General features: G+C 43.6%; 1 protein-coding gene and 1 non-coding gene across 2 annotated transcripts; both read right to left on the bottom strand.

The window, feature by feature from the left end:
* Nucleotides 1-4577: 4577 nt before the first annotated feature.
* Nucleotides 4578-14275, bottom strand: ZBED3 (zinc finger BED-type containing 3). The gene is made up of 3 exons (XM_063087129.1): nt 14188-14275; nt 7145-7284; nt 4578-6475 (listed from the first exon to the last, which is right to left on the bottom strand). Exon 3 carries the CDS (start codon nt 6459-6461, stop codon nt 5787-5789), a length of 675 nt encoding a protein of 224 aa, XP_062943199.1. The 5' UTR covers nt 6462-6475; nt 7145-7284; nt 14188-14275; the 3' UTR covers nt 4578-5786.
* LOC134371424 (small nucleolar RNA SNORA47) lies at nt 9464-9601 on the bottom strand. Its single transcript, XR_010022845.1, has one exon. It is a non-coding gene; the product is annotated as a small nucleolar RNA SNORA47 (small nucleolar RNA).
* Nucleotides 14276-14574: the final 299 nt, after the last annotated feature.

The raw sequence follows: 14574 nt of genomic DNA on the forward strand, positions 1-14574 counted from the left end.
AATCCAAGCAAGGAATGTGGGCAGTCCCTAGAAGCTGGAAAAGGCAAAAACCAGATTCGCCCCTAGAGCCTCTGGAAAGGAACACAGCCCTGCCAACACTCTGACATTCCATTTCAGACTTTTGACCTGCAGAACTGTAAGATAAAGTTGTGTTGTTTTAAGTTGCTAAGTTTGTGTAATCTGTTACAGCAGGAATAGGAAACAAATACAAAGGCCAACCTCTTTTCCTCTGGGAAAGCTGGCTGGCCTGCCCCCTACATTAGAGCTTGTGGGTGGGAAGTAGCCAACATCAGCCCAAGTGTTTGTTAGCAAAGCACTCAGGCCAAGATCCAGAGGTCCCAGCACTGCTGAAGAGGTGAACCAGAAGAGAGGCCTTGAAGGAAGCACAAATGTCAGGCCATACATGTGAGCGGGTCCACTGGGATCCAGGCTCCAATCAGCTACTTACCAGCTGTGTGGTCTTCAGCAGGGCACTTAACCTTTTTTGAGGTTTTGGACACCTAACCTACCTGCAGGATGTTGTGAGAATAAAAAGGAGACAGTATGGAAGAATGTGCTGATTCCTGCTACGTACATTTTCAGTTCTAGTTAGTGATTCTGATAGAATGAGTACCTTTATGCTGTTGTATTAAGTTATATGAAGTGGTGTATCAAAATTCTTATTTGATATACTACCTTTATTTTTAATAAGAAGCATGCACGTGACTTTCAACATTTTTTCCTAACTCTGCATTTAACAAGAAAATCCAAATAAAGCAACCGATTCACTAAAATGTCAATTGATGTTTTACTGTATTTCATGTAATCATAGCATATTAGAGCCAAAGGGGACCTTAATGATTACCTCATCCATTTTACAGGCAAAGAAGTAGATTTCAGCTTGTTGAAAGGTAGAAAATCAAACCTTTCAAAGTAGAATTCCTGAATGAGTCCATGGCAGCAAAACAAAACCAATAAATCCCAGTGTTCATTAATCTCTCTGAGACATTAAGGACACAGACAGCTATTTAAAGTGGAAACTCAGCCCAAACCAAACCAATCCCTTCCCTTCTCCAGCCTCCAAGGATGACGTCTTAGGTGCTCGAAGGGCCCTAGCTGTTTTAAGTTTGGTTGTCATTACCTGGCTTTTCCCACACTCCCTCCTCCCTGCCAGATTTAACCTTAAGAAGTGAGCAGTCTCTTTACATCATGGCAGGATTTGAGCAGTTGATTTCCAGGGCGCAGTCTACATCCCAGTTCCAGCCATCTGCCTCACCCCTATATGTACTACTCTCAGAGACAGCACCAGGGTGGTGCTGTTAGCAAGCCCAGGTGCACAAATCAGGGAAGCCCTGATGACCGACACAAGGCATGTCATTGTCACCAATTGGCAGTGACAACCCCCTGTGTTGCCACAGCCAGAAAGTCCAGTTCAATTCCCTGAAGCCATCTCTTCATTCTCAAATCCCACCTCTTAGCAGACATTGGGATTGCCATCTCAGCCAGCTGGTTCTGATGGACTTTGTGCTTTGTCAGGTGAGCAAGAAGCTCTCAAGGCCAGAGAGGGGCAGAATATCTGTTGAAAATGGTGCAGTCAAGTGACCTGCCACAGTCACTATCTCCTAATAGCGGACAGGTCACTCTCTGGGACTCATTTTCCTCATCTGTCAAATGGTGGAATTAAACTGGACAAGAGCTACATTTCTTTCTAGGCTTTTCTGGAAGTGGGGATTATATCCATGCTTGTGTTGTAGGTTTTGTAAGGAAAGGTAAGGAAGCTGAATGCTGATGGAGAGATTTGTTTGCAAAATGTAAATTTTAATTTTTTTGTTATAAAAGTAGTTCATGCTTGGTATTAAAAAATCACAACAATGCAGAAGTATATAGAGCAGAAAGTAAAACCTCTCCCATTAATTCCCACAACCAGCATTCAGTCAGCACTCAGGTAATTGTTCTGTCCCCTGACAGGCCACTCAGACTAGCCATCTTTCTTGAGGGAGTGGTTAAGATTTTAAAAATAAATCTTTAATAGTTCTAACCATTGGTGAAATAGAAGAGTAACATTTGTAGAAGTCTTTTTTTCCCTTCCAGAAAGTCCAAATTGAGATATTGTAGCCCAACTTACAAATGTACATGAAGTTAAATTCCAATACTTAGAAATAACTTATACTATTATTAATGTAAAAATGGCAAAAAACAGAAGAAATTACATTAAAATGTTAATAGCAATTTTACCAAGGCAACAGGACTTTGAGGGATTGTTTTTTCTGCTGTTCTTTGTAGACTGGCGCATTACATTTTTGTTACTCGTATAATGAAAAAAACAGTCCTACAAAAAACATTCCTGATAATGACATGCTAGAATAGTTGATTATATTGAAATCAAACAGCCCAATAACTGACTTATTAAATTTTGACTAAACAGCTTTAAAAAATTATTATTGCTATTTCCCTTTAGGCTATTTTTTTTTTTTTTCTGCTAAGAATCTTACTTAGAAAATTAAAGATAGATGAATTATAATTACAGAAAAACTAACATAAAAATCTTAAACACGTTGAATTAGTTCAATGCCTCAGATATTTATTGAGCAGCTATTATGTGCAAGGCACTGTGGGAGTAGGAAGAGTCAACGACCCCCAGGGGCTCAGGTCTGGCAGGGGAGGTAAAACAAAACCCTACATAGCCATGCTAGATGGCCTGCTTTGAGGGCTGTGAGATACAAAATGCTAGGAGAGTCCAGAGAGATAAGGAAATGCCTCTAAATGAGGAGAAATCAAGGAAAGCTCTGTGGTCTTAGAAAGTGGGTGGGCTTTTTCATACTCAGATTGAAGAAGTTTTTTAAGTCGAGGGACGGTGAACTGAGGCATAGAGGGGCCACGTTAGGAAGAATGGACTCCAGTTTGGCTGGAGCATACAGAATATGTAGGAGAAGGGACAGATAAGACTGGCATCTGGGGAGCAGGGAGGGCAACTTGAATGTCAGGCCACAAGGTAGAAGCCTGGACTATAATCAGTAGGTACTGTGTGACCTTGGGGGCTTTTCAGCAGGAAAAGTGATATAATTAGTCAGCATTGGTTTAGGACATTTCCTTGGCTTTGGCCAAGTTGTGTCAGGTCAGGGGAAATAGGGGAAGACAAGAATGGGAAGACGAATCCCAGATGAATGGTAAATGGGGTCTGGGCTTGGCAGGTGGCATCAGAAGGAAGGCAGGTACCATATTTTGTAGACAGACTTAGTAGAGCAGGTGCCTAGAATTCAGTGAGACTGAAGTTCAGATCCCACTTTGCCTCTTTGCAGCTGTGAGGCTGTGAAGACTTTACTGAACTCCCCTGAGCCTGTCTCCTCCTCATCTACAAAATGGGCACAATAGCACCTATGTCACCAGGCTTGCTGCCTGGCAGGTAATTATTTTTGTAAAGCCTTATAGCATAGCTCTGACACTTGGTGAATGCTCAGTAAGTGTTAATATCAATTCCAGTTAATTCCACTAATAAATTGGGAGCTAGGGTGGAAACAGGTGTCAGCTTCCATAACTAGCAGGAAAGCAGAGCTCTCAGAGGAGCAGTGCAGTAGTTAGGAGCATGGCATCTGGGAGTCAACTGTGACTGCATTTGGATCCCACCGCTACTATATACCAGCTGTGATCCTGTGCAAGCTACTTAATCCCTTTACCTCAGTTTCCTTAGCTGTAAAATGGCCATCGTATCAGTACCTCTCCATGGAGCTGCTGTGAGAATAAAGTGAGATATTACATGTAGTGTGTAGTGCATACCTGATACATTTTAAATACCCAGTAAATATTAGTTATCAGGTGAGGGGTGGAATGTGGAGTGGAATAGATGTTTCCATTTGAATGCCCTTTCCATTTGTAGTGGCAGGAGATGCAAGTAGGGGTGGAGACAAGCAGCAGGGGATTGGGCACGAAAGACCAGAGCCAGGAAGGCTGGAGATAGAAGTCGCTGGCACAGAAGAGATTATTGTAAGTCTACTGGGAGATTAGTCAGAGTGGAGTGTGGAAACTGGTCCAAGTAAACAAGCAGACAAGTCCAGAACATAGGACATTGTATAAGACAGCTGGCCTGGACGCTTCAAAAAGTAAACATGGAAAAAAATATAAGGGGGGATGTACTAGACTAAAAGACAGTGAAGAGTTATAAACAAAAGTAATATTTGAACATTGATTGGACCTGTTTGAAAAAAGAAAAAAAAGATGAAAAGACATTCTTGAGACAATTGGGGAATTTTGATTAAGGACAACGTATTAGAGGCTATAAGAAATTTATATTCTTAGGTATGATCATTGTAATCATGTAGAACAAGGTTTTCATTCTTAGGAGATACATGCTGAAATACTTAGGGGTGAAATGTCATTATACACACATACATGGGGTACAGAGTGAGAAAAGTAAATATGGCAAAATGTTAACAATTGTTCAGTCTAGGTGGAGGGTATGTATATGGGTATTCGTTGTACTAGCCTTGCAACTTTTTCTGCATGCTTGGGATTTTTCAAAATTAAAAAAAAAAAAAAAATAGGAAAAAAAGGCATGAGGAAAAAAATGGGAAGCGGTATACATCAGAAAAAGGAGTTCTTGGGGGGGAAAAGCAAGTTCCATCTACCAAAGGAGATATTTCCAGAAAGAAGAGATTAAGAAAAATGAAATCATCACATTTGGTCATTCCAAGATTGTGGTGGCTTCTAATGTAGCATAGAAAGCTGACCAGGAGTGAAGGAGTAAGAGAGGAGGAGGAAGTATAAGCAGCAAGGACTACTTGACCCTTCTGGGTTGAAAGTCCTAAGCACTGCTGAGGAAGAAGAGCCTGGGGAAAGGGAGGGTGACAGACGGAGGAGGAATACTAATGGAGCAGAGACCCATAAACGTGGAAGAGGAATGAGAGAAAAACACGACAGGAAGATGTGGTCGGGGGTGGGGGGAGGGAATCTTTCTCCTTTGACCCAGGAGTGAGGACTGTGAAGACATGTGCGTTAGGAACCGCCCTTCCTAGCAACAATGGGATGAAGTCATGTCTTGCCACCAAGTGGCAGGAAAGGAGGGAAACCCCCGCCACATCAGACCCACATCTGCCACTGGGTCTGAACCAGGGGAAAGATGGCTGAGGTGAGACAGGGTGCGTCTGGTATTGGTTGGGCATCTTGGGGGGGGGGGGGATAAAAAAGGGGCCCTCTGGCGCTGCCCTGACGCCGCTCTAGAGGTGATGAAAGTAAAAAGAACAGTAGTGGAAACTACAGATCGCCCTTTCAGAACTTGGTGCTGAGCAAAGATTAGGCTTTAGGAAACGTGTAAAACTTTTCTGGGTGAAAACCTTTCTCATTTCCATGCACCAACCACCTTGGGCTGCCCTGGTGTATAGGCACATGGTGTTTTAAGTCTTTGGTGTGTAAAGAAGCTTCTGACCTTTCAGGGTCACCAGGTACAGGGTTCTCAGCCCCACTAGCCACGGCACCAGGCGATATGGATTCCCGGTGCTGCTCAGCTCTCAGGTTTCCCGCGTGCGCACTGCCCTGCACGCAGGCCCACGAAAGGCCAACAGCACGGGAGGCCACAGGGGCTTCGGCTCCCAGCACCCCAGATGACCCCACTGAGGAAATGATTTTTGGTTCTGCTCCGGCTCCCGAAGCGCTTCTCAAACGTAAGCAGTAGCATGGCGTGGAGGACCCGGCATTTGGAGCCCTCGAGTCAGTCAGGGGTCCGCGGGCCTGAATCCTGCCCCTCAGGGAGGCTGAAGGCACCGGCCGCGGCCCACACTTGGAGGAGCGCGGGCATGGGGTGGATGTGGCCAACGCTACAGGAGGACCTTCGTGATGACGCAGCCGCTGCCGTCCCCCTCGGGGTCCTCTTTGAGGGGCGGCGGCGCGGCGGCGGCCCAGGCCAGGGCGCCCTCGCGGCGGCTCACCTCCCGCAGCCGCGCCTGCAGCGCCTCCCGCTCGGCCTGCAGCTCTCGGCGCGCCTGGGCCGCGGCGCGCTCCTCCTCCTGCAGCGCCCGCCGCCGCCGCTCCAGGGCGCGCTCGCCCTGCTGCACGGCCGCCTCGCGCCGCTCCAGCTCCCGCTCGCGCCGGCTGCCGCGCACGGCCAGCGCGCCCATCTGCTCCAGCAGGCGCGCCCAGTCGCCCTCGGCGGCCGCGGCGGGGCCGGGCGGCGGAGAGCGCCGGGTGCCGCTCTTTTCCAGCTCCCGCCGGTGCGCGCCCCTCAGGTGCCTCCACAGCGCCGCGGTCCCCCCATGGAAGCCGGGGCCGCGGCCCACCTGCTCGCCGCACAGGCGGCAGGTGGCCCAGTGGCCCGACGGGTGCCCGGGGAGCGCCGGGGCCAGATGGAAGTACCCCCAGGCCTCGGAGTATGGCGCCCCCAGGCGGCCGGGAGGCACCGGCGCCAGCTCCGGACTCGGGCCGCCCTGCGCCGCCACCGAGTCGTCCTGCCCGCGGCTCTCTTCCATGGTCACGGCCAGCTCTTCACGCCTCATTCTTTCGGCTGCGTCTGCACACCGAGGGGAAAGGAGGGCGAAAGCGGAAAGAATAGTAATAATAATTATTACTATTACACACACACAACTCCTAAGACTAGTGCGCCTGTGAAGAAACCATGCCGCCCTCCCTTTTATTCTTTCTCCTTAATATTCAGTATTAAGTGTTGATCCCCGGGGAAAACATGTTTAAAATGTCTAGCCCTTCTTATACTAGGAATTCTCTTTGAAATCAAGTGGGTTCCCAGCTAACAAGTATTTATACTAATAGTGGGAAGCTAAGCTTCTTGAACGGAAAGACCTACCTAGTAAGTGCTGTATCTCTATTAGTTTTAACTAGGCTCCTTCACTTTAAAAAAAATAGTTACTGTCTCCAGGGTAAGAGCGAGGCTCCCTTCTGTAGTCTTCTCTGGGTATTGCAGAGCAAACTTTAGAAATGAGCAGAAAATAATGATTTGGGAACGAACATTTTGTTTCTTAAACTTTAGGGGCAGAAGTTCCAGTGGTGAACAGGCTTTTTAAAAAGCTTTCAATGACTGGACATTTTTCAAGATACAATTATCTGTTTTTGTGATTATAAAAATAATGTTCTTGTAAGAAAATTGGCAGTAACGAAAGCCATTAAAATGTTTTAGTATATGCACATTTAGAAAACGGCAATATATAAAGCAGCAAACTTTTACCTTTAACTTAGATGGTGGGCCATGTTCCGAAGGCTTCCAGGTCCCTGTCATTGCCTCAAGGTTTCCAACCAACCCAAGTTCCAGGGATAGAATCACTGTATGCAGCATGACTCTTGAGTTCTGAAGCACCATCAGCAGTGCTAGAAGAAAATTTAGAGGACGGGAGGCCCAGTAAAAGAAATTCAATCAAACAGCCTTCAATAAAGATACTAGAAATACTGACTTAGTGCCATGTCCTTCTAGTGTTCATTTTTTCTGACCCTTTCATAGGTGTGCAAGGCATAAAACAAAATTAGTTTTTTAAAAATTGCTCATCCCAACTAAATGGCGCCCTCTATAGATCTGCAAGCTACAAAGCTTGCTCAATACTTTTAATTAAGAAAGAAAAATAAAGAAAATACCTTCGCACTTTGTCCAGGAAAATATCTTGGTTAAAGGGATCCAAACATAATGCAATGACTATCATTGCAAAGTCTTTTCTATTAGGAAAACAATGCATGACTTCAATAACCTATCAAACAAGGCAGGGATAGGAAAAGGTGAAGTATAGCCTTTAAGAAATACGTTCACAAAGGACCAAATGTGTGATTATAGACAAATGTGCTTCGAAAGTTTAAAAACAATAAAGAGAACACACGACAGACTCCCTGAGTTCTTCTGAGAACTTATCTCAGGGGGAAAATCAAGGCCAACGTGGGGAGAACCATGCACAGTGAGCTAGCCAATGCCTGCTCATACTGTCAGGTTTCCAACCAGCAGCAGTGAAGATGATAAAGTTCCAGAATCTCTCTTGCTATAAACACAACTGAGAATGATTAACGACAAAGATGAAAACAGGAAAAATAGGCTCCTATATTAGTAGATTTAGTGTAAGCTTTTAATTCAACTACTAATAATGTTCTTACAAATGCATTACAATTTTCTAAACTTAATTGTTCTTTTTCCCACCAAGCAGTCTACTCAGGATCAGGCATGACCTTTAATATGTCTCTCACATTTTAAAAAAAGATAATAATTATACCACAGTCATCAAAAAAGACAGGAATCAGGTCTCTTCTAACAATAGAGTTGGCTTATTCACATATCTTCTGATTCACAGGCATTAAATTGAATATTGTTACTCATGATGACCAATTAGCATAAAAGGACTTTAGAAATTAAAGGCCACATTTCCCCCAAGAGATTTATTAAATTGCTGTGGGGGAAAATAGGTAACTTAGTCAGACTCCCTCCGCTCAGGTCTGGCTGGGGGTCAGCAGCATATTTCTTGTAAACAAGTTGTTGGGTAGAGTTAGTGTGCATGTGCACCCATGTATCTTTCTAATTAATTGCTTTTGTGTGTTCTGCAGTTTGTGAAGCAGGCTGGCGGCAGAGAGCTGCGTCTAACAATAGAGCATGTTTACTCTGCTGGCAGCTGCTCAGGTTCAGTTTTTCTTTGGACTTTGCCAGCAGCAGTTGAGTTTCTGAGTTTCTGTTTGTACTGCTTAGCTCCTAGTGTTGTGTGTGCTAAATAAAGAGTATTCCTTCTTCAACCAAGGCTCCAAGGACCGTTTTATCTGGTTACCTAGCTCATAGACCTGCGTGTGAAGGGTTTGTGAACAGGCTCGAGGGGTCTGTAAGCACCAGACCCTAGCCCTAGCTCTACAACTGCTGAAGTTCCAAAAGTAGGAATAGGTGGGATGAGGAATTACAGACCACCTCCAAGGAAAATTTGTTTATGGTCAGTAAACATTACAATTATGTAACATTATGGTTAGTAAACAGAACAAGATTTTAGTCTTAGAAATGTTTTTATTTTCCAACTTTACCTAAAATTTTCCTACACTCCTTTTTCCTTTTTAGAACTCCATTTCCTTCTACATTTGAATTTGACCTTTTCAGAGTTCCTATTTTATTATTGGACATACATAAAAGTGAAGAAACTATATAATGAATCCCTATGATTTATTTAATAAAGAGATTTAAGTTTTTCTATAAGATCAAGGCTATTACTTTGCATTCTGATATGCCTTCCTGAGCTAGTCGTTGAAACTGCACATAACCTGCAGATTCTCTTACCTGTGCCAAAGTCTGAGAGTCATCATCACACATGTGCCCCTAATAGTGCCTGAAGTGTCCAATTACTGTCATTCTTTTTACCTCCCTGCAAGATATCTCTGGGTTTCTTTAAAAAACTGGAATGCCCAGAGAAGTATCATATATGTGAATGCCATCTGTTATGAGTTAAGGCAGGCACAAGGGTGAGATGCTGTGATTTTGATGTCTTAATCCTTTTGACTTAGTGGAAAGCCTCACCTGAGCCAGGGCCAAGCAGCACCACAAATGTTGGCCAGCAGAGCGCTGCCCCTCCATGGGAGGCAGAGGGACATCCTCTGCCTGGGCAGCCTTTCGCTTTTGGAGGTCTTAACCAGTGGAAGGCAGCACGGTGCAGAGCTGCCTCACTTTCTCAGTCCTCCACACTCAGCCGCATTTGGCTCAATACAATCTTCTCTTCAGACGCAGTATCTAAAGAGTGACCAGCAGTCTATGGCCACAGGTCATAACAGCCTGCCTAGCTCTGCTAAACAACCCCTAAGTTCATTTCACTTGCCCAGCCCTACAGTGCAGAAGGGAGAAGCCTGCAATTCAACCATCCTGCTTGGAAGAGAAGCCTTTTTAGACTCTTCAGCCACAACCACAACACACAAAGCTTTCACCAACTGACACAAAAAAGACAAACAACCTAATAGAAAAATTGGCAAGAAATATGAATAGGCAAATGACCTAAGAGCAAACTCAAATGGCAGGGAAATTTGTGAAAAGATGCACATTGTCACACGTTCAGTGAAATGCTATTAAGGTGAAAATAAGGTATCATTACACTCATCACCTAACAGAAATGAAGAAGTCCAACAGCCAAAGCTAGAAGGGAGGCAGAGAAAAGGGCACACTCGTATTACCAGTGAAGATATGATGGCTTTTAGGAAAGCAAACTGGCAATTTCCTTATTATTTAAAAATAGATATAACCAGAAATTCCACTCTTGGGGATCTATTCTATAGAACTAAAAGTACCAGTACATAAAGTCATATGTGTTAGGATGTTATTGTAGCATTATTCAGAATGGCAAAAAACTGAAAACAAGGGAATGCCTATCAGCAGGAGAATGGCTGAGTAGATTATGTATGTCCACACTGGGGAATATTACACAGCCATTAAAAAGGATGGACTAAAGGTCTGCCAGATGTCACTGGAGGACTGTTCAGGGAGAAAAGCAAGATGCAAAAAAGTGTGTATAATAGGATCTCATTATTAGTAAGTAATATACAGATCAGTATAGGAGATATGTAGAAAGATATATATGAAGAAAAATAAGGAAGGAGACACAATGAGTTCATGGGGTGGCAGCTGCTGTGAAAGGAGGGAGAAGGGGAAGAGGTAAATATAAAAGCAAAAGAAAAAGGTACTAAGAAAGCATGCATGTTATCATGTGCATACATTTAGGTAGAGTATGTATATTGCAGGATCTGTGATAAATAAAACATAATTTCATAAAATAATCCTTGGCTCCTGAGGTATGGGGGCTCAGGAAGGATCAGGCCAACCTTAACTATGGAGGCTGGAGGGGCCAGTCCTATACATGCACAGTGTGCTGCCATCTGGCCTGGGAGAAACCTAGTATGTGAGGTTGCTCAGTGACGAGTGGTTCGCTGTGCCCTGCCCAAGCAGAAGGAGATTCTATTTCCACAGGAGATGAAGGACACAATGGGAGAGGATCTCATCTCATTCATCTCCCTGGTACAGGGTAGACACTTGGGGGATGCTGCATTAAATAAAATGAACCTGACTCTGTTTCTTGGCCCCAGCTTACCCTCTCCACATCTGCCAAGGGAAATGATTAGATTATGTGCCTCTAAGCAGATGGCTGAAATCATATAATACTAATGATGTCACTGTGGACTCTCCGGTGCTGTATAAATTCAAGGCATGAACAAAAAAGAAGCTACCATTACTTACTGATTGAACATGCCCACCTTAAGATTTTAGTAGCTAAAAGGCAGTGGTATTTTTCTGTTTGACATTCTATTATTCAATATAGTAGGTAGTCTATGTTAGAAGAATCCCCTTGGGGATTTTTGAATACAAAAATCAAATAAAAAGAATAACAGATCCAAGACCTTCACTCCCCAAATTTATTTTCATTTCCTAAATTGACTTTCATGCAAAATAGGTTGCTCATCATTCAGGTAAAAGAAGATAATGGGGAGGTTTGATTAGCTGGAGCCCTGTGGTATGCATTTCTTCCTCGCCAAGTACCCAATAAAAATGCATATCCATTAACTGTATGTTTAGCTAAGAAAAAAAGGAAAAATAAGACCTTCTTTAATTTTTCCTTAAACATTTCTTTAAACTACCAGAAAGATGTCAGTAAATGTGATTATTTTGCATACATCTATTCACTCTACCAACTCATTCACTCAAATGCTCACTGTGCACTTGCTTAGGGTCAGGCACTGGCTTGCTGCCAAGCATTCCAACAGGAACACCACATAGTCCCTGCCCTCAGGAAGCTCACTGATCTGGTGGGGAAAGAGATGCTTCCAACAATAATTCTGTTACCCCTGGTAAAGGTCAGATCAGTGTTCACTCATTAGGGTAAATACCATCACCCTGTCCATACTGGGGAAGGGTAGGCAGGGGGCAGCTCCTTGGCGCTGAAGACTTGGGGGCTCTAACACAAACATTCCTGCTGCTTAGCATCCTTCCTCTTCCCATCCTCCACAGTGGACAAAATGCACTGTGTTATCCACCCCCAAAACACATTACCATTAGTGCTTGACTCTAATAAATACAGTTCCAATTCGTTGTATAACTAGGCTTCCAAGCTCCTATTTTAATATAAAATTTCTTGAAGCTAAATAAAAGCATTGCTAGCATGAAATTAACAGTGGAAATTTTTGAGTCCAATTTTAGAGGAAAAAAACTGGAAAAAAAATGTAGATTTTAGATATTTCATGGAAGAGGAGACAGCAGCATTATTGGTAGCATGCCTCTGATTCTCCTACAGCTGAGTTTCATTTGAGTATCCATTATCTGGAAGGAGTGATAAAAAGTCTAAGCCTGTGGAATGTAATAAATTCACATTAATTATCTATGCATTTGAGTCTATTCCTGAAGAAGCTCTATTCTTCTACTAACCTATCAGATTAAAACCCAGGTTCCTCAGTATCATCTCCCTGAATGCCAATATAGAGAATAAAGAAAGGGATCAAAACCCAGATGGATAATTTGTGTAAGTATGGGCATAAACACAGGTATGACTATAACATTGAGTCATTCTATAAATAACTCACAAAAGTTAATTTTATTATTTTATACTTATATACATAAAAAATATTAGGCAGGCTAAAAAGCAAAGAACCAGGCAATGTTCTTGAAGGAAATAAATGAATCACAGCTTTATTTGTCCTTCCAAAGTCAAGGCTACTCACTTTAGTTGGATTAACCAGGCAGAGTTAGAAGCAAACACATGTTGGTGGAGCCTAGTTCTTAGATGAGAAATTCACAGTAATATGAAATTTACATAGACTTGTGTGGAAATACTAAAACCATTTTCATTTAGTTCATCCACCAGTGACTTTAATCAAAGCAGAACATAATAATTTAAACGAATAACTAGCCTTGACAACAGACGTGTCAAGGAAACCACAATTCATTCATGTGTTATCTATCTCTGTTTACTGCCAGGTATTAATCTATTTATAAACAGATCCAGACAATTAGAAAAATTAGTCTAGAATCACCAGGCTAAAGGCCATAAAAGACAAGTAAAAATGTCTCCAAACTGTTAAATGTGGATACCTGAGTTGAAGAATAAAAGGTTAAGTGTGAAAAATTTAGAAAAAGGTTATAAATGGACTCTAAAAAATGTACTGGACCCACAGGTAATTATCTGGTGAATTAGAGGTGTTCCCTAAATGTCATAAGCCAAACTCCTAGATATTTCTACCATTAGCTAAAAGGTAGAGAAACACACTCTCTATTAATGCATTTTAAAAAATGAAATTGTAAAGCGTTCTGCCCTAAAGCAGACCTTTATTTCAGGCCTGCTTACTTTAATACAAATGCTACTGAAAAGAAAGGTGGCGATCCATTTTATTTTGTAAAAATGCATAATTTAATATGAATTAAGGGAATTTAAAGCTGCCCTACTTTGAAGGCCTGTGTAACTCAAAAGATTTTCTAATTGAGAATCACATGGTTTTGGCTCTTGACCTTTTCATACATCGTTGAATACTTTTTATTGTAAATTGCCTAAAGCTATTTTTGGCCAAAAAAAAGATGTGCTAATAATACATTAATAAAAAAGAGAAGAAATAATTACCCTAATTATGTCAATTTATTAAGCTATTTCTACAACAGTTCTCTTAAACACCTTATCTTTGTAGTTTTGGCTAATTATAATTTCGACCGGTGGCAAGTACTTATTTTTTTCTTTCAAGGAGGGAAAAATAACTTTGCTTGAGAAGCTGCAGGTATTTGGTTAGTTTAAGAAACTACAGCAAGCTGCTGCAGGATACTCGGAAAGGATCAGAAAATTATTTTGTTTGAGTACCATGGAGGGGGATTCTGGTCTGAGCATCTGGCCTGCGTTCGGTGTCTCCCCCCAAACGTGCAAACATGAAGAAAGTCCCAACTAGAGAAAGAGCCCCCCACAGGGCGCTCAGCCACTTGTACTGTTAACGTGAGACTACGACGAGGCGACTTTAATAAAGGGACAGCGGGACAGTGGCAATGGTTTTCGACATTCTGAATAACTTGGTAGGGGAGGAAGACCGCAGGGAAGGAGCAACCGTGAGGTGCTAAAGGCAGAAAAGCGGGGCGTGTGCGCAGAAGCCGGGTCCCAGTGCATCTTTAGATCGGGACAATGGCGAAGGGCACGCCCCGCGCCCGGGGCTCCCGGGGCTCCCGGGCCTGTGACAGCGCCGGGCGGCGCCTCGCTGACTACCTGCGCCCCGCAGTCCTGGCCCGCCGCGCCCGCCAGTCCCGCGGCCCACACTCACCGCATCTTCCGCGGGGCGCGGCTGCAGCCCGAGGCGGCCCGGGGTCCGGGATCGCCGAGCCCGCGCCAGGCTCCTCGCAGACATTTTGTCCCGGACGGAAACCTCCGCGCTTCCCCCTTAAAGACACAGCGCTCAATTCACTCGTCGTGGGTGCAGAGGGAGACGGTAAAGCGTGTCCTTCAGGGGAAAGCGGCCGGGGAGGCACTCCTAAAGCATCCAGACTCACGATGACACACTCATGCTCGTCAGAGTTTTAACATCAGTCAGTCGCTTAGTGATGTTTAAAGTGTAGCTATTGCTTTATGTCTTTGCATTAACCTTCCAAGACCTGGATTCTGGATTCTACCCCCCGCCCCCGTTCCCGAGTCTCTGAGTGCAGTTTGCATC

Source organism: Cynocephalus volans, chromosome 2 (genome assembly GCF_027409185.1).
Source record: "Cynocephalus volans isolate mCynVol1 chromosome 2, mCynVol1.pri, whole genome shotgun sequence".
In the NCBI taxonomy this organism is placed as follows: domain Eukaryota; kingdom Metazoa; phylum Chordata; class Mammalia; order Dermoptera; family Cynocephalidae; genus Cynocephalus; species Cynocephalus volans.